This window comes from Eschscholzia californica, unplaced genomic scaffold (genome assembly GCF_041429995.1).
Source record: "Eschscholzia californica isolate CP2 unplaced genomic scaffold, dmEscCali1.0.p SCAF_2, whole genome shotgun sequence".
Taxonomy (NCBI): domain Eukaryota; kingdom Viridiplantae; phylum Streptophyta; class Magnoliopsida; order Ranunculales; family Papaveraceae; genus Eschscholzia; species Eschscholzia californica.
The window spans coordinates 66,100,824-66,126,808 of NW_028238309.1; the positions used below are offsets into that span (position 1 = coordinate 66,100,824).

Below are 25,985 nucleotides of genomic sequence, written 5' to 3' on the forward strand. Positions count from 1 at the left end.
CTTTGGTCGAACACTTCGTGAACCTCTAAGGGATCCATTATAGGAACAAAGATATTAGAGATAACGAAACACAAATTGAGATTGAATGAGAGAGATAAAAAGAAATTGAGAGAGAAAGAAATTGAAAGAGACAAAAAGAGAATGAGTGAGGTAAAGGAAATAATTGGGTTGAACCCGTTCCTAGTCGTTGGAGCAAATCCAACGGCTCGGATGGCCTTCCAAGATGGTCGTTGGGGTCATCTTGGCCTTTCAGCCGACCCAATCTGTTGGGTCGGCTGAAGGGGTGAGTTGGGGCTGAGCCTGAACTCAGCCCCCTCCGGCCGTGGTTAGAGTGGCCGACCTAGGCCTAAAATTTGAATTTTGGGTTTTAGTCGCCCCGGATTGAAGTTGCTCTAAGGTCTTGACAGTTTGGAAATGAAAGGTTGGTTAATCTTCAATGGTTGTGGCTACTAAAGAAGGGAAAGGGGAGCCTCTACAATGGTTGGGTTCCCTTGTGACTCTAGTTTTCGGTATATGCGTTTTGGGAGTGTCCAATTCCTTTCAATCATACAATCGCTTGTCCCATCGGGAAGGAGATTTTGTATCGTCAGATGTCTAATCGCATACGTGATATTTGGATTTGTTATATCGAACCCTAAATATTAACACGATTGCGCAAGGGCTCGTAGGAAGCGAGCTCATAGTAAGCAAGGCCCGAGAAGGAGGGAGCGGGAACCAGAAAGATTCCTACGACGAACCCGAGCCCCCCTGTGAATAATCCTTTCTCTACTGTACAAGTAAGCACTGAACTCATATTTGGTGAAAGAAGTTTGAAATCTTCAATTATTATATTTGATGTTGCAGAGGCTAGAAAATGAACTCTCTTTCTGAAAATTTGCTTTCATACTCTCAAGGTAAGGGGCGACGATTGTGCTAAGAATAAGATGAGAATTTTCGGGCTAAAATTAGATTATGGACGATGATTCGCTGATTACATATGAGTTTTCAAGGTAGGAAATGCATCTGAAAAGATGCCTTCGGCTATCTCTTCTCCTTCATACATTCGAGAGAAGCTTTCTCCTTATCTTTAATAGCACTGTTATCGCCAATCTCGAAATCTTCAAGCAACTCTATTTTGGTCAAAGAGCTTATCTTGAATACTAATTCCCCATGACTTGACCTGTATTATAACTTCAATTCGTAAACACTATATATTTCATTTGACGAGTGAAAAAAATTAAACAGTGATTCAAACTACTCTTTATCTGTACAAATCGGAAATAAATTGATTGCCATAAATATTCTTGCAAGTCAAACTCGAAAAAAAATGATTTTGGATTTAGCATATAGAGTTTTATTTAGGGACTCAAAATAAAACCATAATAGAGTTTTCCAATCTTAAACCACAATGGGTTTTTAGTCTCTACGGTGATTTTTACCACGTTCTAAGTATAATTTTAGCCGGTTTTAAACTCGAAAACTCGAACCAAACAATGAACGGATTGGTTCGCATTGAGATTTACAATAACAAAACCCTTTGCATGGGACTATGGATAGGTTCAAAAAGTCGGTTATCCAACCGATGCTCACCCCGACCAAGCATCCATCATCAGACTTTGGAAGACTACTTTTGACTGTGTGAGAGAAGTCTTGATTTGCTTCTTCATGATAATTTGTTAAAACAAGAACAATGGTGTTCCTTTCATCAAAAAAAAAAGAACAATGGTTTTGTTATAAAAACAGTTTTAAGGGTATTTTTTATTTGAGAAAGTTTGTTACAAATTTTCCAATAACAATACCATCCCACACCACAGCCAATAACCATCCCACACCACCGCCAATAACAATACCATCCCACACCACCGCCAATAAAAACACCATCCCATACCACCGCCAATAACAACACCATCATAATTCCAACTAGTATAAATATGGAACAGCTAATGGTGCTCCCGCCACCAGTAATGATTCCCATCCCGCCGCCAAAAACAATACCACAACCATGAATATGGATCATGCAATTTTCACCGGTGATGGCGTCAATGTCGAAAGTGAAGTTGTTGGTTACTGATACCGAAGAACTAGTTACAATTATGGTTGTTTCTAATAGAAGTCATTGGAACAACCATACTTCTAACCATAATTCTAACTAGTACTTTGGCATCAGTTGCCCACTGCTTCATGCGCCCTTAATGTATATTGGTTCTAGGGATCGAAGATTTATGTTCTTGTATTCATATACCAATTTCAATACTCATATTGGTTAACCAAATAGGTAATCTGTATTCTTAATGACTCGTATTTGGTTAATCAAATAGGTAAATCCTTCATCTTTATTCTTTTATTACATTCAATTCCAATTTCAATACTCATATTGGTTAACCAAATAGGTAATCTGTATTCTTAATGACTCATATTTGGATAATCAAATAGGTAAACCCTTCATCTTTCGTAAAGAAATAATTCGCCAAATTATTATACCATGACTTGATTTGTAAACCTGACTAATTTGAATGTTTTGGTATTAGGTTTCAAAATCTAGGGGAGATGATGACTCTTGGAAGAAAACCCAGTTTCATTGAGGGGCTAACACTGGATGGGCCAATCGGTTATACAGGTAACTAGAGTTGTTGAATCGTAAATCGCTTTTCTTTTTCTTTTTCTTTTTCTTTTTCTTTTTCTTTTTCTTTTTCTTTTTCTTTTTATAAATCGTATTTGTTAGAACTAAAAGTCGCGGAAGCTCGAACCTATTCTAGAAATTGATCCGACTACGAAAATTAATCGAGAAGCTATGCCAGAACTAAATATGTAAACAGAAATCTAACGAGGTTCGGCCTAAAACCTACGTCCTCGGCCGAACAAGAAATCTTTAGTAGAAAATAGAAGAGAAAGAAGAAAAAAAAACGGTTTACTAAGCTCTAGCTGATACTCGTCGTTCTTCACGTGATACCGGTGGATGTCTATGACAGATCAAAGACAACAATCTACTTTCTTTTTCGTCTATTAGTCTTATCTATGTAATGTTTTCTTGGTATAAACTTGTGTTTCATTGTCCCCGTTGCAGAGCCGTGTTTGAGGGGGGGCGGGAAGGGCGTCCGCCCTGGGCCCCTGCCTCAAAAGGGCCTACTTCCTATAAAAGGGCCGTAGTTTAAAGGTTATATTTTATGCAATACCTAATCAATCATCTAATTACTGCTAGCTTTGTTGGAAAGGGTGATTGATGTCCATGCAGTAGACACGGGTTCAAGTCCAGAGTTCTACTTTTCATCATCTTACATTGTGTTCAACTTTTTGCTCGTAATTTATTTTTGTACGAAAGGCCCGCAATTAAGTTTTGCCCAGGGCCCTCAAATTCTCAGCCACGGCTCTGCCCCGTTGTAAATAAAAAGTATAAGGTGCAGCATTAAGTCCGTCAAATAAACGACCAAGTTACAAGTGTCTGAGTGCCCCCATGGACGGCTTACGTTTGAGACGCAACCAACCTAGGACTTCACTTCGTAATTAATATATTTCATTTGACGAGCGGAAAAAAATTAAACAATGATTTGAACTTCTAGTTATTATCACTATAAACCGCAAATAAATTGATTGCAATAAATTTTTGCAAGTCAAACTCCGAAAAATTTGATTTGAGATTAAGCATTTACCATTTTATATACTGTCCTTAAAGATGATGGGTGTCAATGAGGTGTAAACATTTGACAACCATCATCTGACTTGAATGACTAATTTTGACTTTGTGATAAGTCTTGATTTGCTTCTTGATCCTAAATCGTTAAAACAAGAACAATGGGGTTAGTTATAAACAGTTTTAGTGACATTCTTGATTTGAGAAAGTTTGTTACAAATTTTCCAACTTCCAATAACTAACCCTAAATTCTGTTTTCTTCCTCACTTCCCTTCTAGTTCTTTATATAAGCTCAACTTTGATCTTCCATTTCACTTGTCAATTAGCAAAATCAAAAATCAATCCTATAGAGAGAAAGTGAAAAGAGTTCATATTAATCAAGAAGAAGAAGAAGAAGAAGAAGAAGAAGAAGAAGGAAAAGAAAAGATGGAAAACCAAAGAAATGATTCCAACCGCAATGGAATTGACAGACCCACCACCACAAATAACGGTAACCCCACCACAAATAACGGTTCCTCCCCCACAAATAACGGTTCCTCCACCGCGATTAACTGTGCTCCCACCACCACCACCAATAACGGTAACCCCGCCACAAATAATGGTTCCTCCACCACAAATAACGGTTTCTCCATCGCGATTAACGGTGCTCCCACCACCACCAATAACGGTAACCCCACCACAAATAACGGTTCCTCCACAGTGATTAACAGTGCTCCCACCACCACCACCACCAATAACAGAATCACCACCACAAATACTCAACCTGCAGTCTTCACCAATACTGATGATGGCGTCACAGTCACCGGCAACATCTCCACCATAACCACCACCACAAATATGGGTGATGAGATTGTGACTCACACTGACTCTGTAATAGTCACCGGAAATGCCATAATTGTAACAAGTATTTTAGAATCAGCAACCGGCAGCACCACTATCAATGCCTTTATTTCTCCCTCAGCCGACGGTTCTGAAAGTCCTTTAGTTCAACTGTTTAATTCTTGATTCTCAGTCAACACCCAAAATTCATCTACCGATTCAGGTAAGAATCATGTATTTCAATTGTCAAATTTCAATTCAAATTCTTTCTTCTTGTATTATATTCAATTCAAATTTCAATTGTCATTTTGCTTAATTGAACAAGATTTCTTATTGTTTAATCATGTATTTCGATCAATTTCAGAAGAACGATTAGAAGATGACTTGGTGGGTACTAAGCAATATTCAATTGATTTCTGGGTTGATTAATTTGAGATCAAAAAAGATGAAGATGGTGAATAAGAAGATGAAGAAACAGAGGAAACCTCCATTAAAGAAATATAACTCTGTTTTTCTTGTTACTCTGTTTTTTTTTTCAGTCATGAAGTAGTTAGGTTTATTTTCTTGTTAGTCTGTTCTTTTTTTTCAGTCATGAAGATTGTGATTAATCCCCAAATTAATGGAAAAACTGATTGTTCGGTACTAAATAAACTAGATTACAAACTACCCATTTGATGAATTAGGGTTTCAGTAGTGAATTTCATCATGTTTGTGTTGTCCAAGTTGTTTTGATTCTTTCTTCTGATAATTTTGTTTCAAAAATTAGTTGTGATAAAAGCGTCGCCAATGCTACAAAATGTTGCCAATAAGAATACTTATCACTTTTTAGCAACCAATACTAAAATATGATAAACCGTGACAAATATATTACTTTAGTTTTGTCTGTGATGTCTCAATTTTAGTATTCACCACGGTTTTATATTCACCAAACAAATTATAATAAAAATATATTACACAACAAAGCAAAAAATGAATTATTAAACAAAATAATCACATGCTGGAGCAAATTAGACCTATTTTGCTTTCAATTGTCAGCTATATGTAATTGATCCCCATTAGGAGGAGAATTCATTTCTTCGGTCCAATCGGAATTAGGTTCGCTCCAAGATCGTGGTCGAATTCCAAACTTGAAATATATGACCATTTCTAGTGCTTCGAAAACTTTATTCTCGTCTAGAATTTTATTCCAAGCGCCACTAACTATACAATAATTGTTATTATAAGGCGGTCGATGATGTGCCCCGTGTTCAGATCGTGACACCAGTATTCGTGCGTCTTGCAAAGCCAAAACTAAAGGAGGGAGTTTGCTTTTGGTCCCATGAGCCCATGAATGAAATTGTTGGCTAAACATTATGCACCCACAGAACACACCGATAAAAGCATTAGCAACAGGTTCATGACAGATGAGGTCAATTGGCAAAACGAAGAATGTAAGTGCGCGTGCTAGGCCATGAAGATTATTAGCAAATTCACGTCTAGTAATCGTCCATGGCCATTTATGGTGTCCTTGGAAAGCTTCGATTTGGGAACCAAATAAAGGAGTTGAAGCGTCACCATAGTTGTCGATCCCCCAATGATATACACCTGAGCCAAGATCAGCTAGAATATAACCAAGAAGACCAGCAAGAACAGGTTCTAGTAACAAATTCGTTTCGGTTGCTACTGAAATGGATTTCAACAAAGAAATAAGTATAGAGATAGACCCACTTGCGATCCAAGCCCGGTGAGTCCATGTTGATTGCAAGCTAGGGTCATTAACTTTGGGCTTATCTTCTCTTAATACTGTAGGAGGTAATGTTGGTAAGGACGACAACGATTGTACTAATTGTAATTCATCGACGATAACTACACGATTATTGAGATTCTGAGGCTGTGTTTTCGTGGAGGTAGCACTAGCTCTTAAGAAACTAAATCGCTGGACGGCCAGGCGAGGTTGGTTAGGGTTCCTAAAGAAGGGTATTCTATACTGAGTTGAGATGGACATATTTGGTGATGAAGAAGTAAGAGAAATGATAGAAGGAAAATTGAAGGGGAGAAGATAAATAAGTACTAGTAGTAGAAGTAGTGGGTGTGGAGGTACTTGGAAGGGTTTGTGGTGATAAAAAGAAATGAAGAGAGGGTGTGGTTTTGAATGTGGTTGCGTGGGGCAATAGAAAAAATGAAGCTTGAGTCCACATATTTATTCAAGGGAGTTGGGTATTATGCAATATCACCTGTTTTTTCTATTTTATTTGGATAAGAAACCTATGATGGATATGTAGTAGCTCAAAGAAAGGAAGAATTTGAACATACTCAAATCCAAAGGTTTGTTTCTCTGATATGATTGTAAAATATTTTTGTAAAAATCACTACATCATAATTGCATCACATATGTAGTCAAAAGTACATACTATATATACAACGACATCAATAAGATGTAATAATAACCTCACAAACAATACCAAGCGTTTTAACTATTCGGGCAATAAACTTTATAAACTTCTTTTTCAATGAAACATCTACCACTTCAAAATTGAGTAGGACTAACCGAGAAATAAACTACAAACACTTTACATAATATTTGATGTTACACTATTTCTTTTTTTCGCTAGTAGTAAAATTTCATTCACCATGGTTGAAATCCATCTTATTACAGTGGATAACTTCACTAATAAATTTGGTAGTCTATACCTTATTTTATACACTTATACTTTTTTTTGGGTTATTTCTCAAATAGTCCCCAGTTTTGTGACCAGCTTCCTGTCTGGCCCCCTACTTTAGCAAATATTTCCGTATGGCCTCATTTTTCCGTTATCTTTAACTGTCCGTTACTCTCTCTCCTCCATCTCATTTTCTCTCTCTGCCAAGTCACTTATCACGCCACATCATCATCTTCTCCGGCAGGGGTCGCCGGCCAAATTTCCGACCGGCGACCTTCAAATATTAAATTTTTAAATTTTATTTTCTCTCTCCTCTCTCTCTCTCTAGAAAAAAAATATTTCCTCACCCTCTCTCTCTAAAACTCCGGCGAAGGGGTTTATCTCATTTTCTCTCTTTGCCAAGTCACCTATCACGCCACATCATCATCTTCTCCGGCAGGGGTCGCCGGCAGGCCAAATTTCTGACCGACGACCTTCAAATATTAAATTTAGTAATTTTATTTTCTCTCTCCTCTCTCTCTCTCTAGAAAAAAAAATATTTCCTCACCCTCTCCCTCTAAAACTCCGGCGAAGGGAAACCCCTTCGTCGGAGCTAGGTCAGTTCGTGAAGAGACCTTGCAAGGTTTGTTCGTGAACAGAACAGCAAGGTCTGTTCTGCTCACGAACAGACCTAGCTCCTGCGAAGGGAAACTCCTTCGCCGGAGTTTTAGAGAGAGAGAAGGTGAGGAAAAAAAATTTCTAGAGAGAGAGAGGGGAGAGAGAAAACAAAAAAAAATTAATATTTGAAGGTCGCCGGCTGGAAATTTGGTCGGCCGGCGACCCCTGCCGGAGAAGATGATGATGTGGCGTGATAGGTGACTTGGCAGAGAGAAAATGAGATGGAGGAGAGAGAGTAACGGCAGTTAAAGATAACGGAAAAAGAGGATCATACGAGAATATTTGCTAAAGTAGGAGGCCAGACAGGAAGCTGGTCACAAAGTTGGGGGCCATTTGAGAAATAACCCTTTTTTTTTTTTTTTTTTTGAAAGCTTATATACACTTATACTTAATATTTAGACCTAGGAACTTCTTTATGCAAATAGTATATATTTTGGACTAGTTTTTTGTTTTGTTTAAAGTATTTTGGACTAGTTTGAGAAGAAATTATGTGCACGCAAGTCTCAATATAGGGATATTCCCAAAGATAAATTTTGGCATATAGTTGGGAATTTGGAATCATATGAAATAAAATGAACAAGAAATGAAAGGAAAAGAAGGTATCAAGTGAGGGCAAAAATGCCTTTTTAATCACTCAATATAAAACAGAGAGTAACAACCAGTTCAACATTTCTCCCCTACTACCTACACCCTTCTCTCTCCTCTTTCTCTCTCTCTCTCTCTCTAGAAAAGCCAGCCATGGGTTCTCTCCAATTTCTGTTACCAAATCTCTTTATAACATTTATATTATCTTCTTCTTTGATTTTCTCATGTGGGTATGCTTGGAAAACACCATTTCACCCAGCAGATTTACTTCCCTTATTACCCAGAAGGATTTCATGGCCTATACTCAATTCTCTTCATGGTGCAGTTGATCTTCTTCCTACTTTTGTTGGTTCACCCTCTTTTTCTAATGAAACCCTTGAATGGAAAGGAGCTTGCTTTTATGAAACCACAGCTTGGATTGAATTTCATAATAACAGTGGTAGTCAATTTGGTGGTGGTACTGTTCATATTAAGGTTAGAATCAAATTTAACAAAATTTTGTTTTTTATTGTGTAATTTTTAGTTCATGAACAGATTGATTTTTGTCATATCTTATACCCTATTGTACTTTCCTTGTTTATTCATAATTTTGATTGGTTAAAGGGGGTTTCCTGTTTTATAAGGAATTTGGGTATCCTAGTTTCTAGGTTAAGAGAATTGGAGTACTGGGTACTTGAATTTGAGAACCTTTGAATTGATGTTGGATCAAAATGTTTCAATTTTTTGTGAGAGGGTATCATAGACAAAACCCTAATTCTTCTAATTGACTTTGTGTTGGAGTTGAAGGACTGATTTAGTCTGTGGGTTATGTTCAACACGTCAAGTGAAAATGAATTGCCATGTTTATATAGGGAAATAGGGGTTCTGGGTATGTGGATAGGTTTAACATTTATGGCTATCTTTTAGACAAGAGCTATGCTTTTCATCTTCTCTCCAATTTCATTGTTTTTTGGGTATTTCCTGTGCTATAATTGATATCGAGCTCTATTGGATACAAGCAATACTTTGATAGTTCAAACCACATCATTAGTTTAAAGTCCACAGATTTATGAATGTGGTGTAGTTTTGGCTTAATAAACTCAGACAGTTCTGCTGTGGGGTTCTATGATTTGGAGTTATGGAGTCATGTTATTTGAGCATGATATTGGATTCTTAATGGAAACCTTTAGATGGCCACTCTTCGTGATTTAGTTAGATGTTTGATACTTCAAATATGTATGGAGGAAGTGGTTGTCTCTTCATAGTATGAGTCGTGGTTTTGGTTCTACCTTTTTAGGCTGTTTGAGAGTTTCCTATTGTTATCAAGTCACCAATATGCAGAAGTATATGGGTAGTAGATACGAATATCAGGTGATCTATGTTTGTGGTGTGTGAGTTTGAGCTAGTACTTTAGTTCTAGCGGTTTGTGTTATTCTATTCTTTACAACTTTGCAGACTAACAAGGCTCACAGTTGGACATGTATGGATCTCTACATCTTTGCAACTCCATATCGTGTAACATGGGACTATTACTTCATTGCCCGAGAGCATACACTTGAAATCAAAGAATGGGAAGGGAAAGCTGAATATGACTATGTAAGTTCAAAGTTACTGACCTATTTTTCGAGTATTTGCCGTATATTTTATTCTTCAACAAGCATATGCGTTTCTGATAACTTACTCTGACTGAAACCAGGTTAAGAATAATGGGGTTTCTATCTTCCTCATGCAATCAGGAATGGTTGGAACACTTACAGCTCTTTGGGATGTCTTCCCTTTATTCACTAATACTATATGGGGAGAAAACTCAAATCTCGCGTTTCTTAAGAAACATATGGGAGCATCGTTTGAAGAACGCCCTCAACCATGGGTTACAAATGTTACTATTGATAGCATTCGATCGGGGGATTTCCTAGCTATCTCAAAAATCCGTGGGCGATGGGGTGGTTTTGAGACTTTGGAAAAGTGGGTTACTGGAGCTTATGTGGGTCATACGGCAGTTTGCTTGAAGGATTCTGAAGGAAAACTTTGGGTTGGAGAATCTGGCCATGAAAATGAGAAGGTAAGTCAAATTCACCGTTACGAGATCTATGCCATTATCACAATATTATGGAGTGGTTAGTTTTCGTCGTTTAGTTTATATCGTCAATCATGTTAATGTGTCTGTTGATCTTGTGATTCTATTCCAGGGGGAAGATATTATTGCTGTGTTGCCATGGGATGAATGGTGGGAGTTTGAGCTTACTAAAGATGACTCTAATCCTCAGATTGCTCTGCTACCTTTGCACCCTGAGATTCGTGCCAAATTTAACGAGTCTGCAGCTTGGGAATACGCGAGAAGCATGGATGGAAAACCATATGGTTATCACAATATGATATTTAGCTGGATCGATACTCTGGATGGGAATTATCCACCACCATTGGATGCACATTTGGTAATGGTTCTGATATCTTTACTTTTTTCAGAAGGTCCCTATTATAGTAAAAAGATACTTCATCTTAGGCTATTAGCTATGGAATCGGTAGAATTGTGAATTTGGATTACTTAGGTTTGTTCGATTGGGGTCTTTATGTTTTGTAAATAGCGAGTTTATAGTTCTTAAACTAGTGGAACCGAGTCAAGTTTTGGTCTGCGCTGATTTTAACCTACTTGTTCTATAGAATCTTTCCTTGTCTGCCTTCTCCACAACTTTTCAGAGCCTCATGCACCCACTTGGTGGATTTTTTGTTCTTCCCAAATTCGATTACTTGAGCATATACTCTGACGATCAATTTTGGAACCCTAGTTTAATGATGTTATAAATGTGAAGACGTTTATATACTGATTGAGTTTGATTGTTTCTGATGCTCAGGTTGCTTCTGTCATGACGATGTGGAGTCAAATGCAACCAGCATATGCTGCTAACATGTGGAATGAAGCGTTAAACAAGCGACTTGGAACCCAGGTAAATTATTCACATAAACTTTTTCGATTAATTTGGTATTCCAAATTAAACTGTAATGTATGATTATACACCAGAGTGATGGATTCCATATCTGAAAAAAAAATCCTTTTGGAGGTCAGAATATACTATAAGCATAATGGGTAAGCATTTTGCCGAGCGCAAAAATGTCATCTTGTACAAACCTGTCAGACCTTTATGTGACATGGTTGTGTTGAAAAATCACCTATTGTACGTAATCCGGTGCAGCCGGATTTTCACCCCCAACTTGAACAGTATAAAAATACCTTCTACAATATTTATGAAAGATCTGTCTGCAAGATCTATGAAGAAAATTGTATATATCATGATGTGTTGATTCTACCTTTTCCATCTGAAACAATGTAATTATGTGTTTCCTGCAGAATCTTACTCTTCCTCAAATTCTAGTAGAAACTGAAAAGCGCGGATTACCTTTTGATAAATTGCTCACTATCCCTGAGCAAGACGATTGGGTTTACTCTGATGGAAAATCAACCTCTTGTGTTGCTTTTATTCTTGAAATGTACAAAGAAGCAGGATTGTTCGATCCAATTTCAAGTTCTATACAAGTAACAGAGTTTACGGTAAGTTTCCAAGAAAACTTGTAACTTCATTAATCTCTTCTCTATCAAATTATCACAGTTAGTATTATCCATGAATTATTCATCTTATGAGTAGTAACAAACAAATTGCAGATAAAAGATGCCTACACCCTGAAGTTTTTCGAAAACGACTCTAGTCGGTTGCCATCGTGGTGCAACGATGGGGATGATGTGAAGCTTCCGTTCTGTCAAATTCGAGGTAAGTATCGAATGGAATTACCTGGATATAACACAATGGATCCATATCCACATATGAATGAGAAATGCGCAACTCTACCACCTGAATACTACAGATCGAAGAACTGTTGAGTTCGTTTTTCAGTTTCCTTCAACATTGTTTTTAGTGTATATTGATTGAAAAATGATGTTGAAAGCTACAAATAAGCAGTTTAATGGTTTAGAGAGAAAGGGTTAGCTATGTATATTGTGGGAGACTTGAAAATGGAGGTAAATACGAGTAAATTAAAGCACTTCTCCATCTCAATTGTATCAATTCAGTAGTTGGTTAAACTTTTGTTGTTTTAAGACCGTAAACTTATCATTCACCAGTTGTTTGATAAAAAACGTAGGCGTAGCTTTAAAGTGATACGTAATGAGAAATTTTTTATGGCAGAAACGATGTCTTTGTTGATACCAATAACACATTGTAAACAAGAATACAACCATGAATCATCTAAAAAAGAAAATCTGATTAAGATGATACAGGGAAACTCATACTAATTTCGATTCAATAGTCGAGATATCATTCCGTTTTAGCAGGGATATGGTTGCCACCAGTAGCAATCTTGTACAGATAAAACGCGGTCATAAGAGCACTGCAATGAGAAAACATGATGCCATTAGAACTTACAAACAAAAACCTCTCGGACGAATAAAACCCAAAAGTAAAGCTACAATGTCAGATTATTGATGCAACTTAAGATCAACCCTCAAGTAATTCCTCGTCAATTTTTACAAAATAAGAACTAACGAAATCACAACGTTAATGACCACTTGAATAGAGAAGAACAAGGATGAGAGAAACCAAGAACTCGCCAAATGATCGGGCATATCAAAATTTGGCATTTTCTGCCTAGACTTAAAGAAATTGATCGCTTATGATACTTCGACGTTAATGGCAGCTAACGAGAGCATCCCAAAAATAGCAAAACTTAGGCATATATAGAACAGACTTTAAGCTTTAAACTCAAAATTTACCTGATTACAGCAACAATACCAGCAGGCATTATTTTGGAAGATTCCATGTACCTCTTTCCCAAGACCCATGTAAGTGCACAAGCACAAACTGTTGAATCAAAGAATAATAGAAACTTTATCGTTTAAGTATTTAGATTATTAAGCGAGTAAAGACTTCGAGTTGAGATTAACAAATTCTAAATCAAACACTGAAAACACTATTCTTTAGATGAAGAGGCACTCAAACTAGAAATGTAGAAAGCTGTCGAAATGGGCTTCGGTGGTGTTTGTTTTTTCTGGTTGTCTGAATCTGACTCGACTAGTCTGAGTTGGCCGAGTCTGACTTGCTTTTTGTCAGTGCACAAAAGTCATTTCAAGTTATTTTAGATAATCGATTCTCAATTCAGACTTCAGACATACTTTATTTCTTATACGCGCCAATTGCAGAGTCATGTAATCGATACAGATTTGAAATCTGACACAAATCAATTCAGATCTTGAGTCAGATTTCATATATGAATTTGAAAAACAAACAAGAACACCACCTAGTCTCAAATTACAGCTTATAGAGGTTTAAGCAAGTTTAGATTTTATAGATTTCAAGCATGGACAATCTCTCACTAATTCAGATCTTATAGGTTTCATCACAAACCATAAATGAACCAAAATTATCACTACCCAGATCCTAATTTAGCTACAATAACTACCCAATTGATAGAAAATTCAAGATGAAATGTTCATACCTGTCTCAATAATCAAAGCTAAATAAGAATTCTTTCGTTTCTCAAAAGCTTTAAGACTTATATAACCAGCAATTAGAAGCAAAATTCCAGTTCCTAATCCTCCAGCTAAAGAAGCTATACTTCCTTTCTTAGCATACCCAATTAACCCACCTGCAACTAAAATCAACCCATATGGGATTGTAAAGCAGAAATCATGCATCTTGATCAAATGGGTATCTTAAAAACCCTAAATTTTTCAGAATTTGAACTTGGGTAATCAGAGATCTTGAAGAGAAATTTAGCTTTTATGTAATGAAAAGTCGCAAGAACAATAGAATAATGCACATATACAACTGTTCTAATTGGTCAAAATTGAGAGTTCCTACTCCCTCACCTGCTCTGTTTCTTTTCCACTTTGACTCTGTCGTGGCACAAATTAGCCTTTCTTTTTACAAAAAATGTTCGGGTCCATGGGTACCTTAGCACCAGCCCGATTAACTATGAAGTCAAAATTTACACGGTGCGTCTATAAGCGCACCTTAAAGTTTCTCTTGGGGCCTCCTTCGGTAGGCGCACCTCGTACGGTCCAAGAGACGCCCACGCGGTTCCTCTCTTCTTCGTTTGTTCTTTCATTTTCTTCAAAAATCATGCGAAAAAAACTTAGAGATTTAACCTAAAGCATTTCATCCGATGAAGAAGAAGAAGGATTTAACCCAAATGCACCCCCTAGAGCCATTATTTCGTGTCTTCTTCTTCGTTCGCTGACCTGGAGAGCTTGAAAAGAAGAAGAAAATATGGGTTTAATCTACAGATTTAGCCTAGAGAGCTTATCTTCAGTCGGAGGCCCTTTATTAGAGTTTGAAAAGAGATTTTAGCTGGAGAGCTTGATCCAAGTTTGAAAAAGGATTTAACCTAGAGAGCATGAAAAGTCAAGTGCCCTCGGACTGACCAGTCTGAGGCCCAAGAGCATTGACTCGGTCTGGGCCATTCCTTGAGGAGTCAGATTGAATGCTCGAATTGGGCTAGTTCGAGACCTTTCGAACCGAACATCCGATTCCTCTCTGAATGGCCCTGCCCGAGACAATGCTTTAGGCCTCGATCTGGATAGTCCGAGTGGCGGGCACCTATAAGTAGGGGTGGGAATTGAGCGGGTATGGGCGCCCATGGGCACTTGAAGCATCGGCCCGGGCGGGTCGGGTACAAAACTTCAATGGCTATTAGGGTAAGCGGGTTAATCGGGCGGGCAATTTTGTTCGCCTTGTCCATTATCCACCCAAGCCCATTAAAAAGCTCGGATAATTCGGGTATGGGCGGACGGGTAGCGGGTAATCTCATGACTTGAAAAAAATTACCTTTTCCTCTCCTTTTATAAAATCTCCAAACACCTTTCCTGATTCTAAAGGGACAATGTGGATTAAAACTAGACGTTATTTGTATTGTTCCTTTTAGGAATTTAATCTCACACTGAAAACTAATCAAGAATTCTCATGATATATAATAAAACTTATCCCACTTTTTGTTCCCTCAAAGCCAAAGACTGCATTAGTGTTCAACTAGGAATTCTCTTGGGCCATTGCAAAGCAATGCATTGGGTTCGTGTGATTTCCCTTAAGCATGTTGTTTACCATCTCAACTAAGCCTAACAACATGGACGGTTGGGCTTCATTAACCCATAAAGTTGATGTAATTTAGTTGGTTATCATTAGATGAGGTTAAGTGGGGTGCGGGCATGGGTGCGGGCATGGGTGGGGGCATGGGTGGGTGCGAGTAGAGGTTTTAACCCATGCCCACCCACCAAAACTTGACGGGCTGGGCAGGTTGTGCCCGAGACGGGCGCGGGCGTCCATGGTCCTCATTGGGCCCGGGTGCCCGTGGACGGGTTCGGGCTTATGGGCAAAATTCCCACCCCTACCTATAGGTGTCGGGAATTGACTATGGTAAAACACTCTTGGGACCCTTGGGTGCGCCTATAGAGGCCCCCAAGTTTATATACCTCAAGTTCATGGTGCACAAAAACTAGGGTTCATCTTCTTCCATTTCAGTAGGGTTCTCTATACAGTGAAAGGTACTCTTTAATTGATGATCTTTTTCTTAGTATTGTCTCATACTTATAAATGCTTGTTGGTTTTTGGGTAGGAACTAATTTCAGTCCACCTAAAACCCTGTTCTTAGCTCACAAGTTTCAATCCTTTTATCTTCAACAAAGATTCAATTTTTTTAAAACCCTAACCCTAGAAATGGGAACTGAAATTCCAGTTAAGAGACCCTTTTGTAATTCATGTAAGAAACCTACAAGTGTTTGTCTCTGTTCTAGATTCAAAACACATTTACTAGATAATTCAATTTCTGTTACTATTCTTCAACATAATCAAGAGAAAAATCATCCACTCAATTCAACTAGAATTGCTACTTTAGGGTTTAAAAACCTTACAATAGCTTCAGTTTCTGATGTCCATGTTGAATCCCAATTTCAAATCCGCTTACTCAAATCAGATCTCAATGGCAAATGTGATTCTGATTTGAATACTCAAAACTCAATTTTGAGTCAAACCCACTTTCGAAAACCAGAATTTGATGAAACCCACCTCCAAAAATTAGATTTTGATCAAACTGAAGCAAGTCCAAGAATGAATGATGAAGAAGAACCAGTGATTTCTGCTGTTGTTGCTAAATGTGGTTTCACTTGCTCTGTTACCAAACTCCTAACTCATCAAACTCACTTCAAAAATCCCAACTTTGATCAACTTTTGACTTGTCAAGTAACCAAAGATGCAATCTCGAATGGGTTTATAGTGAAAAGATTGATGAAGAAACAAAAAAAAGAAAGCAATGAACTCGAAAAAGACGAAGAAGAAGAAGAAGAAGAAGAAGAGTTCGAAATTGTGGTTCCGAAAGGATCAGCATTACTATTCCCAAGTAAGAATTCAATAAGTTTAGAATGTGTTGATTTTGAAGTGAAGAATTTGATTGTATTAGATGGAACTTGGAGAAAAGCAAAGAGAATGTATTATGAGAATCCATGGTTGAAATTTTTACCACATTTGAAGTTAGAATCAGAGAAATTGAGTTTGTATAGTGAAGTAAGACAACAACCAAGTGAAGGGTGTTTATCAACAATTGAAAGTATTTTGTTTGCTATGAAAGGATTAGGGCATGATCAAGAAGGGTTAGATAATCTTTTAGATGTTTTTGAATCTATGGTTGGTGATCAAAGACGTTGCAAAGATGAAAATCAAAGGAAACTTTCTTCTTCTTGAGGTACCCAACACTCAACGTTGTTGTAACTCATTAAAATGAAGTGAGCTAATAGTGTTGTTTTTGTTGAAAAAGTGTTCAAATATGGGTCAATATCAAGCCTAAAGTGCTATCGGAGGAACCATTTTTCACGTTGAGCCAATCTTTTTGCTCCGGTTAAGTTATGTTTGCCCCAGTCTTACGAAGGAAGTTATCAATCTAAGATGAAGTTTTTAAGTTTTGGGGAAGAGTTCGAAGAGCTGCTGGAATGTTAGGATCAATGGGTTAAATATCTAGAAACTCTTGACTAATCTATGTGACTATCTTCTGCATGCATAGTGCAATTCATTGAGTCATTGTTTACACTAGATTGGTGTTACGATTGTGCATCACGTAAATCTTTTGTGTTCGTATGTGATCTCCACCAATTCCAATTGTCTTAAATATACTTGGCATTTAAACTTTTTACTCCAACAAGAATAGCTTTTATGTTTAATCACTATGTATGATTCGATTTTACAGATATAGCTTTTGTTAGAACTTGATGTTTTAGTGGCGCTATCTCGGATCTTTTAGTTATGGTTTTCCTTGCCGGAGAAACTGGCTAGTGAATTTCACATTCCGAGTGTAAAATCATGTTTGAGTTGGCTCAATTCAACTGCAAGTACAAATTACACTAGTAATAACCACGGTACCAACTTTTTTGAGACAAACAACTCGGTCCTGATCTCTTAACCATAAACCAGATCACTGAAAGAACGTCGAAAGTGATAGAACTAACAAAAATGCCTTCGTGGTGCCTAAACTCATTCAACCGGGTTATTTATCTAAATAATTGGATTACACTAGAACCACCTCTCAAGTCTATAGGTTGAATTCGTAGTAGAAGGGACATTTGGTTTTGGTACTATCACAATAACACTATACCTCAACCCGATTAAGTATAGAGAGACGGGTACCCACTCTGAGTGCCTATGTCCCATGTCCGTGCAGATTAAGTATTCACGTAGGTTCAGTCTAGTCTTACATGATTAGCGCCCTTAGCCGTGTGGTTGTGTTTCCCTACTTGACTGTTCACAGCCTGACCTGTCCCTAGAGTCATACAGATTAAGTATGTCTGGTCTGATTGCCACCCTTACCAACTTACTCACTCCTTCATGGCTTCATGTGAGCTTTGAGCTGGAAGATGAATTTTTTCTTACAAATGAGTTAGTCAGTCACAGTCTTTTTTCTCCAACAGTGTAATAAAACGAGATTAAATCAAAATGTACTTCACCTTACACATCCTCCTCTTACGCTCTGTATAGGTTAATATTGAAAATTTCGAGATTGACGCTCGTATCTTAATAATAACAAGGGTGCAATCTGTGTCTGTGTTTAGACACGAAAGATTCTTTCGAACACATTATAGATCGAGCAAACTATGTGAATGAGAATAAATTATAATCAATCTGAGTTACTCTTTCTGTATCCATTCATCATGTTCCTTGTAGTAAGAATATGTAGTATCACAAGGAGTTAGAAAAATTACTAATATGCCATTATCTTTATCTTGGCGCTTTCTTTCAAATTCAAATTCAATCCCTCAGTTTGGCAAGTCGGATCTCTGCGAGTAAAAGAAGAGAGAGAGAGAAAGAGAGAGAGGAAGGCGATGGAAGACGATGAACGATCATCTCATTCACCATTATCAAACCCTTGTTCAGTCTTTAAAGACATCTCAAACTTCAAAACCCCAAAACGCCCTACCTTTCAAATTCCTAACAATCAATCTTCTCCATACCCTCATTTCTTCTCTGCTTCAAAACAAACCCCATCTTCTTCTTATTCATCTTCATTTCGTCGTCGCCCTTCTTCTGTTTACCCAACTTCTCGATCTAAAGCTGCTCGAAAACTCAAAACTTTTGAGCTTGAACAATCACAATCATCTCGTAAAGAACAAAATCGCAAAACAAAATCACTCAAATCTTTGTCTAATTCACTCACTGTTTGGCTTAATTTCCTCTTTGAAAACCCTAAATTATGTGGGTGTGATTTATCTGTGTTGGCTGGAGCAGATGGAGTGGAAGAATCAGGGAGGAATTTTAGTACTAAAAAGCGTGATAGTGGGGTTGGAATTAGGGTTTCAACTGATGGACCATTGCGAACTCCGAAGCGGCAGAAAGATAGTGGAGGAAGTAATGATGGGGAGTCGGTGGTTTTCTCTTCTTCCATGTTTTCATCTCTGAAGGTGTCAATGGAGGAAGTTTGCAGCCTTGATGATTTGATGCAGAGAATGAGGGCTTATTTGAGCTTGGACAGCTGTAAAGGGATTCTCTCTGTGATGAGCAAAGTAGCCAAGGTTAGCTTTTTATCGAAATTATTTATCTGCTTTGAATGGGTTTAGCTTATCATGACTTAATGTGGGATTAGTAAACTATGAACTCCACTAGCTTGAAATCGGTAGAACCACGAAATGATCTTAGAAACCGATTTTCAGATTCCAAGTAAAAGCATATCTACAATCGTTATTGCGTAGAGCCATAGCCAATAGCCAACAAAATTGGTGATTCATGATCTTAACTATTATTTGATTTTTTTTCTTTTTTTATTTGGTTACTGTGTTAGGCTAATTGTTTCATTAAATTCTAGTATTTTGAATTATCACTTTGTTGTTATGTTTCAGAACATAGACGAGGGAAGATTGAAAATGAAGGCTCATTGTCCCATAGTAACAGATGTTGGAATGAAGGCAAAAGCGATAAGTATACTTATGTCTTATAACCCGACGTGGCTTCAAATTGGATTGTACATTGTGTTTGGGGGCGATTCCTTGATGCCGAATGGTGTTGACTCTGACCAAGATTGCGTGTTTCTAAAAATGGTGGTCGAGAAACAGTTCTTTTCTCATGCTGGTCTTGCCAAAACTTATGCTTACAACAGATTGGTTGATGGCTTATACAGACCTGGTTACTTTGAAGCTTTAGGAAATGTTATATTAAAGCGGATCTTACTACTTGTTCTTGTGCTTGATAGAGCTAAATCTCTCAGCAGTCTTCCAATTACGTATGGGATTGATGGAACCGATGGGGGTTCTCCGCTATTGTTCGGTCGCCAGTCTAATATTAAATCAAGTCGGCAAGTTATATGCGGTGATGCTTCTTTGGTGTTAGACATTCCACTATGAGTTGATTAACTACTTTTGGATTTTCAATTAGGCATGTTCTTTTAATTCACTTTTGTTTGATAGTGTAGACTTTTTGTCTTCGGAGGTAATGCATGGTGAAGGTAACCTTCTTTCACATCTTATGGCTGTTGGATATAAACTATCCTATCAGCAAGTAAGCACTCTGATTTACTCTTGGCCCACTTAATTATTGGAAACATACAACTTTTTTTTTTGTGATTCTTACTCTACATTGTTTACAAACATAACGTTCTTTTACCAGAATCAGCTCCTCGAATATGACTTCAGAATCACAGATCTATTTAAGGATCTACAAGATGGAGTGCGGCTCTGCAGAGCAGTTCAGCTCTTGCAATGCGATCCCTCAGTTCTCATGGTGAGCTACTTCATCGAGACGTTTATAATCTCCGAGAGGAATTCAATTATTACTAATATTTTTTGTTGCTGTCTGTCTAGAAAATGGTGGTTCCTTCAGATAACCGTAAGAAAAATTTGGTAAATTGTGGTCTTGCCATGCAATATCTTAAGAATGTTGGGGTGCCATTATCTGATGAAGATGGAGTCACAGTAGTGGCCGATGATGTCGCTACGGGAGATAAGGAACTCACACTTTCTATTCTCTGGAACATGTTTATTCACTTACAGGTACGTCTTTTGGTTTTTATCTTGTTAACAACAACACTTGACTTAGATGACCATTTTTACTACATTTCTTTTTTTATTTAACATGTTCCAGTCATGTGTATTTTTCATGTATTCATGTATCATAGTAGATGATTTGGATAACTTGTAATTTTATATACCCTTTGTAGCCCGACCCGTTGTATCTACATTTGTTAGTTTATATACATAGTAATTTTCTTTGGTCGTGGTATTCATCGTCACCATCACTGTTCAAAATCAAATTTATGAGACCAGTCAGAGACTCGAGAGCGTGTGTAAGGTGCCACAAAGGCTATCTGATCAATCAGTGATATACCCATGATTATGTATCTACATGAGCTTTGATACTGCCTTTAGCCCTTTACTATGTCACATGGTACACGAAATTGTTCTTTTAACTTACTAGTAGTTATACATCCTGAATGTCTTATGATTCTGCAGTTACCGCTACTAATTGACAAAACACTATTATCTGAAGAAATATTGAAAGTCAGAGGAGCTGAAATGGTTTGTTCTTCTTCTTCTTCAAGATTTTTTTTTGTTTCCAGATTTGGTCAACCACAATATGGTTAATTTTTCTTCCAATTGCATTTGACCTCCAATTATTCTCTTTTGTAGGACTGCTCAATGTCTATCACTTCAAGTTCCTTAGAATTGCTTTTGGAATGGATCCAGGTATCAGTGTTCTTGAAGCTATTATGGAAATAAGCACGGGTGTGTCTGTATTATCTACCAAATCATGTTAACGATATTATTGAAGTCAATATCTAGCCTCATCCATGGAAGGGTCCGAACAGACCCATGAACAAACAACTTAAACTTGTGTGTCGGCAGGTCCTGTTTTGCAATCTAGAGTTCTAGACTGTCACCTTAGTTACATCATCCTAATTTCAATTAGCATAGATAAGCCTAATTTTATTAGTAAAAATTGTTTGTTATGCTTGAATGACACTCACATTCTTTATCCTTCTGCAGGCAATTTGTCAGAAATACGATCTCAAGGTTGAGAGTTTCACATCTTTAGTTGATGGTAAAGTTATGTGGTGCTTGATTGACTATTACTTTCGGAAAGAACTTCATTCTGCCTGTTCTTATAAGGTTTAGTTCTAAAAACTTTCATCTGAATATGTTAGCACAAATGAACTTTAATCTTTCTTGATTCCAATTCTCTCTTTTAATTGTTAGAAAGTTCAAAACATCAGAGATGAAGTTACTATTCCGTGGACAGATGTTAGTACAGATGCTGTACATAATTTCATTATATCCCAGAAGCTCACGACAATCTTAGGAAACTTTCCAGAGGTAAAAATTTGTAATGCATATGAACTATGAAGTATAAAGTATCAATTACTGGCTTCTCAATGTGCAATAAATTTTCCAGGTCTTGCAAATTAGTGACATACTTGAGCACAAAGGTGCTTGTAATGAACGAAGTGTAATAATTTTGTTGGTATTCCTCTCGTCCCAACTGATTGGCAGGAAAAATATGGTAATTCTGGTGTTGCTTATTGTTGACTCTTTACTTTGATATGTAAAGACATGGTTACTAACAATGTTGATTCTACTGTCTAGGATCTGCAAAATATTCATAAACTCTTGGGATGCAGTTGCCGGAGTCCAGATAGAAAAGGTTCAAGTTCGATCAAGTGTTTTCTGAGCGTAGAATCACCGGATCACTATGTTGGATTGGATGATTCTGGCAATGAGGGTATCTTACTGCCTTATTATAGTAAATTAAACTTCGGAGCTCTGGAACTCAAGCTTGAACCTTCACTTTCATTTGTCTTGTTGCTTCAGATTCTGTGGAAAAATTCAAAATTGTTCAGGCCTGGTGGCGAGATATGATAAAACAAAACCATAGGTGTGAAACAAAAGATGTGAATCCTAGTGTAGTACCCACTAGAAAGAGCATTGATGCTCAAAGAGGTAATTCTGGGGAATTAACTATTATCTGATGGTATCTTATCGTACAGCACTGACTTCTATGTTTATTGTAGAGAAAGCAGCAAAAGCTATCCAGTCTCGTTTCAGAGGATTCATTGTTCGTCAAACTTTTCTGAAGATAAAGGCAACAACCTCCTTTCTGCAAACTGTTTTCCGGGCTTGGCTAATGGTTAAAAGCGCAAAAGCTTCAAACAAATTTAACCTGCAAATACTAAATCAGCTTTCTTTTGGTATATAAGCCGGTTTAATTCCTTGTTTGCTCATCTAACACAGTAATTTGCTTGCTATACCAAAATATGCTCTTACATGTTTATTTATTCCCCTGGCAGAAAGTCATAAACATCCAATCAATCTATGGAGATATCTCAGACTCATGATTGAAAGGCACAGCTTTATCATGTTAAAAAAGTCGGTTTTGCTTATTCAGAATTCTGCAAGGGCTTGGATCACCCGAAGACATCACAGATTTGTTATAGATGGTTCTAGGGTCAGCATCTTGCAAGAGAGTGTTTGTAGAGATACAGATGAAAACCTCCAAATAGTAGCAACAACTCAAATTCAGCTTGCTTGGAAAACATATACTTTAAGAAGGCTTATATCCAATCAAAGCATTTGCGCAATAAAAGTTCAAAGTCAGTGGCGTGGTTGGCTGATGAGAAGAAAGTTTCTGCAGCAGAAGAGAGCAATCATAAAGATTCAGTCCCATTTCCGTGGACTGATTTCCCGGAGAAGAGTTGACAGAGAGATGCATTCAATTATTATGATCCAAGTAAGCTAAGTTCTAGAATTTTCTTTAGATCGTGATTGTGAACTTCTTCTGGTTGGCATGTCTTACAGGATTACTTATCATCATTTTTATGTTCTGTTATCCAATTTTTAATATTTTTGTAAGGAGAATCTGTCGTTGGTAGATATACTTGTGACCTTTTATTAAGTCAAACTTTGTTTGATAATCCAGAGTCACTGGCGATATTGGTTGATGAGAAGAGAGTTTCTGCAAATCAAGGAAGCTGCTATAAAGATCCAGAGTAGTTTTCGAGGGGTAAAATGTCGGAAGGAGTTTTCACGTTATAGATTTGCAGCTATCGACATTCAACGGTGTCTCAGAGGACAACTTTCTCGAAAAAGACTATTGGGTATGTTGGATTATGTCTTTTCATTTGTTTTTGGCAATCTAGTAGCCAAATTTCTCCATAATTGATTCTTTGATCATCATTTCCAGTCACAGTTGTGGGATAAATCTGAAAAATATTTTCCTTGTTTTAAAAGTGGTTCCTCTGCTAGAACAAGTCATGACATGATTAGTCGTTCATTTTTTGATCGATGCAGGTGCTTATTCGCTTGGTTCAGACACTCGTGCAAGTTTCATTTCCGCATATCATAATCCAAGCTGTGTTCAGAGCCTTGAATTGAAAATTCTATTTTGTTCAGTTCTTAGGCTCCAAAGATGGTGGAAGAGAGTTCTAATCCTTAAATCTAGTACAAGGTCAGCAATCATACTTCAGAGTCATATTCGTGGATGGTTAGCTAGGCGAAAAGCAAAGAAAGCGAAAAATCGAATAGTTGTGGTTCAAGTAAGTTGAACCGTTAATACGTTTTTGTCATTTCTTATATCATTTTTATTCAGGATTCCTTCTCTGGTTTTTCCTACCTGTGTAATTGTGGTCCACAAGTTGCAATCGTTTTTTGCTTAGTTGTGTTATTGGGTTAAAGCAAGAACACAGGTGATGAGTGAATCATACTTATGTTTGAGTTGATGTTCATTAACAGTCATATTGGAGAGGTTATCTTGCTCGAAAAGAGTCAAGAGGACAGCTGCTTGATTTAAGGCTCAGGGTAAAGAAATCCGCTTTAACTGTGGATGATAGTATGCGTCTTATCAATCGACTCGTGGTTGCACTTTCAGAACTTCTGAGCAATAGAAGTGTCAGCAATGTTCTTCATATCTGCAGGACTTTGGGTATGCTTCCTTTTCTAATAGCAATCTAAGTAGCCAGTTAAGGTGGTCTTCGTTTTTTTTTTTCTCATTGTCAAAATCAAACTCGTTTGAATCTGAATTGTCGGACTCACATGCACCCAAAATAAGCCTAAATAAGCCATTCAGACAAGTCAGACTAAAGCAGACATTTCCTAATTTGACTCACGTTAATCCCGACCTTGATTCAGATTTGAAACCGAACTCTGAAACAAATACTACCTTAGGCTTCAGTTTTAGCATGCTACTATTCCATCAAGAGAAGAATTCTTTGACACAGCTATATATTGGCACTCTCTCTCTCTCTCCTTCCAGATATTGCAACCCAACATTCTCAAAAATGTTGCGAGACACTCGTGGCTGCTGGAGCAACCAAAACATTACTTAAACTGATGAGTTCTGTTACCCGTAGCATCCCAGACCAAGAGGTTCTGAAACACGCGCTGTCTACACTCAGAAACCTCATTCGTTACCCAGATTTGGCTCAAGTACTGGTTGATACTGAAAGATCATTAGAACTAATCTTTGCGGAGTTTCTAAGGTTAGTTCATAGTCAAATTCCAACTCACAACAAACCTAAACCCGAACTTCTCTACGATCTGAATATCCTTGTTTAACTTCTGCAGGAACAAAGAAGAAGCCTTTTTCATTGCTTCCGAGATTTTGAAGAAATTATGCACGACAGCAACGGGTATTATAATTGTACGAAAACAACCCGCATACTTGAAGAGACTTCGTGGCCTTGTTGAGGAACTAAAGCGAAAAGTAAACATGGAGAAAAGGTTAGGCCTTTGGCAGGTTTTACATATCTATCTTTTGTATCATCTTCCTTTGTATCATATAAGGAGTGATTGGATCTGCCTTGTGCTTTTTATGTAGGAATCCACGTTATTTGACGGGAAAAGATCAGAACGAGAAGAGGTTGAAAGAAGCGGTCGACCTCTTGAAGTTGATTAACAAAATTTTAGCGTAAAACCCTTGTTTGAAGTCTTGAAGATCTTCTTCATCCACTTATAATTACACTTTTAACAGTAAAAAGCTCATCGTTTAGATATCGTAAAGGCGTCCCTCCTAACATGGTTTATGTAGAAACTTTGATCAGATTTAAGCAACTTTTACTTCATTTGGCTCAAAATTTTATGTTTCCTTTACAGTTCTCTTATAATGAAATCACTTCTGTTAAGAACACAGATTTTGAAGTATTTATCTTAAACAAACAAAATTTTTGGTTTTGGGAAGATCGGGAAGGTAGAAATG

The 25,985-nt window shown here is 37.4% G+C and overlaps 5 protein-coding genes across 8 annotated transcripts; 3 read left to right on the plus strand and 2 right to left on the minus strand.

The window, feature by feature from the left end:
• Positions 1-5,322: 5,322 nt before the first annotated feature.
• FADA (fatty acid desaturase A) lies at positions 5,323-6,558 on the minus strand. The gene has a single exon (XM_086662602.1). It carries the CDS (start codon positions 6,408-6,410, stop codon positions 5,451-5,453), a length of 960 nt encoding a protein of 319 aa, XP_086518728.1. The 5' UTR covers positions 6,411-6,558; the 3' UTR covers positions 5,323-5,450.
• A 1,704-nt stretch (positions 6,559-8,262) lies between these two features.
• On the plus strand, positions 8,263-12,329 carry LOC147560458 (uncharacterized). Its single transcript, XM_086662603.1, has 7 exons — positions 8,263-8,781; positions 9,742-9,882; positions 9,983-10,348; positions 10,476-10,721; positions 11,139-11,231; positions 11,633-11,833; positions 11,945-12,329. Exons 1-7 carry the CDS (start codon positions 8,461-8,463, stop codon positions 12,158-12,160), a joined length of 1,584 nt encoding a protein of 527 aa, XP_086518729.1. The 5' UTR covers positions 8,263-8,460; the 3' UTR covers positions 12,161-12,329.
• Positions 12,330-12,352: 23 nt separating this feature from the next.
• LOC147560459 (Transmembrane proteins 14C) lies at positions 12,353-14,172 on the minus strand. The gene is made up of 3 exons (XM_086662604.1): positions 13,771-14,172; positions 13,049-13,136; positions 12,353-12,666 (listed from the first exon to the last, which is right to left on the minus strand). The coding sequence occupies exons 1-3, from the start codon at positions 13,967-13,969 to the stop codon at positions 12,594-12,596; spliced, it is 360 nt and encodes a 119-aa protein (XP_086518730.1). The 5' UTR covers positions 13,970-14,172; the 3' UTR covers positions 12,353-12,593.
• Positions 14,173-15,768: 1,596 nt separating this feature from the next.
• On the plus strand, positions 15,769-17,479 carry LOC147560460 (uncharacterized). The gene has a single exon (XM_086662605.1). The coding sequence runs from the start codon at positions 15,864-15,866 to the stop codon at positions 17,004-17,006; it is 1,143 nt and encodes a 380-aa protein (XP_086518731.1). The 5' UTR covers positions 15,769-15,863; the 3' UTR covers positions 17,007-17,479.
• A 997-nt stretch (positions 17,480-18,476) lies between these two features.
• LOC147560461 (binding / calmodulin binding protein) lies at positions 18,477-25,911 on the plus strand. 4 transcript variants are annotated; one of them, XR_015234807.1, is made up of 21 exons: positions 18,552-19,321; positions 19,646-20,111; positions 20,215-20,300; positions 20,409-20,522; positions 20,603-20,791; positions 21,251-21,316; positions 21,428-21,484; positions 21,785-21,907; positions 21,995-22,111; positions 22,191-22,298; positions 22,382-22,517; positions 22,607-22,735; positions 22,807-22,983; positions 23,083-23,522; positions 23,712-23,889; positions 24,083-24,145; positions 24,234-24,327; positions 24,524-24,713; positions 25,044-25,269; positions 25,355-25,510; positions 25,608-25,911. XR_015234807.1 is itself a non-coding variant. In XM_086662606.1 (20 exons), exons 1-20 carry the CDS (start codon positions 18,635-18,637, stop codon positions 25,699-25,701), a joined length of 3,984 nt encoding a protein of 1,327 aa, XP_086518732.1. In that variant the 5' UTR covers positions 18,477-18,634; the 3' UTR covers positions 25,702-25,911. The 4 variants fall into 4 exon arrangements, 2 of the variants coding, with proteins under 2 accessions (XP_086518732.1, XP_086518733.1); XM_086662606.1 differs by having other exon boundaries at positions 18,477-19,321; positions 24,083-24,327; XR_015234806.1 differs by having other exon boundaries at positions 24,083-24,239.
• The last annotated feature ends 74 nt before the right edge of the window (positions 25,912-25,985 follow it).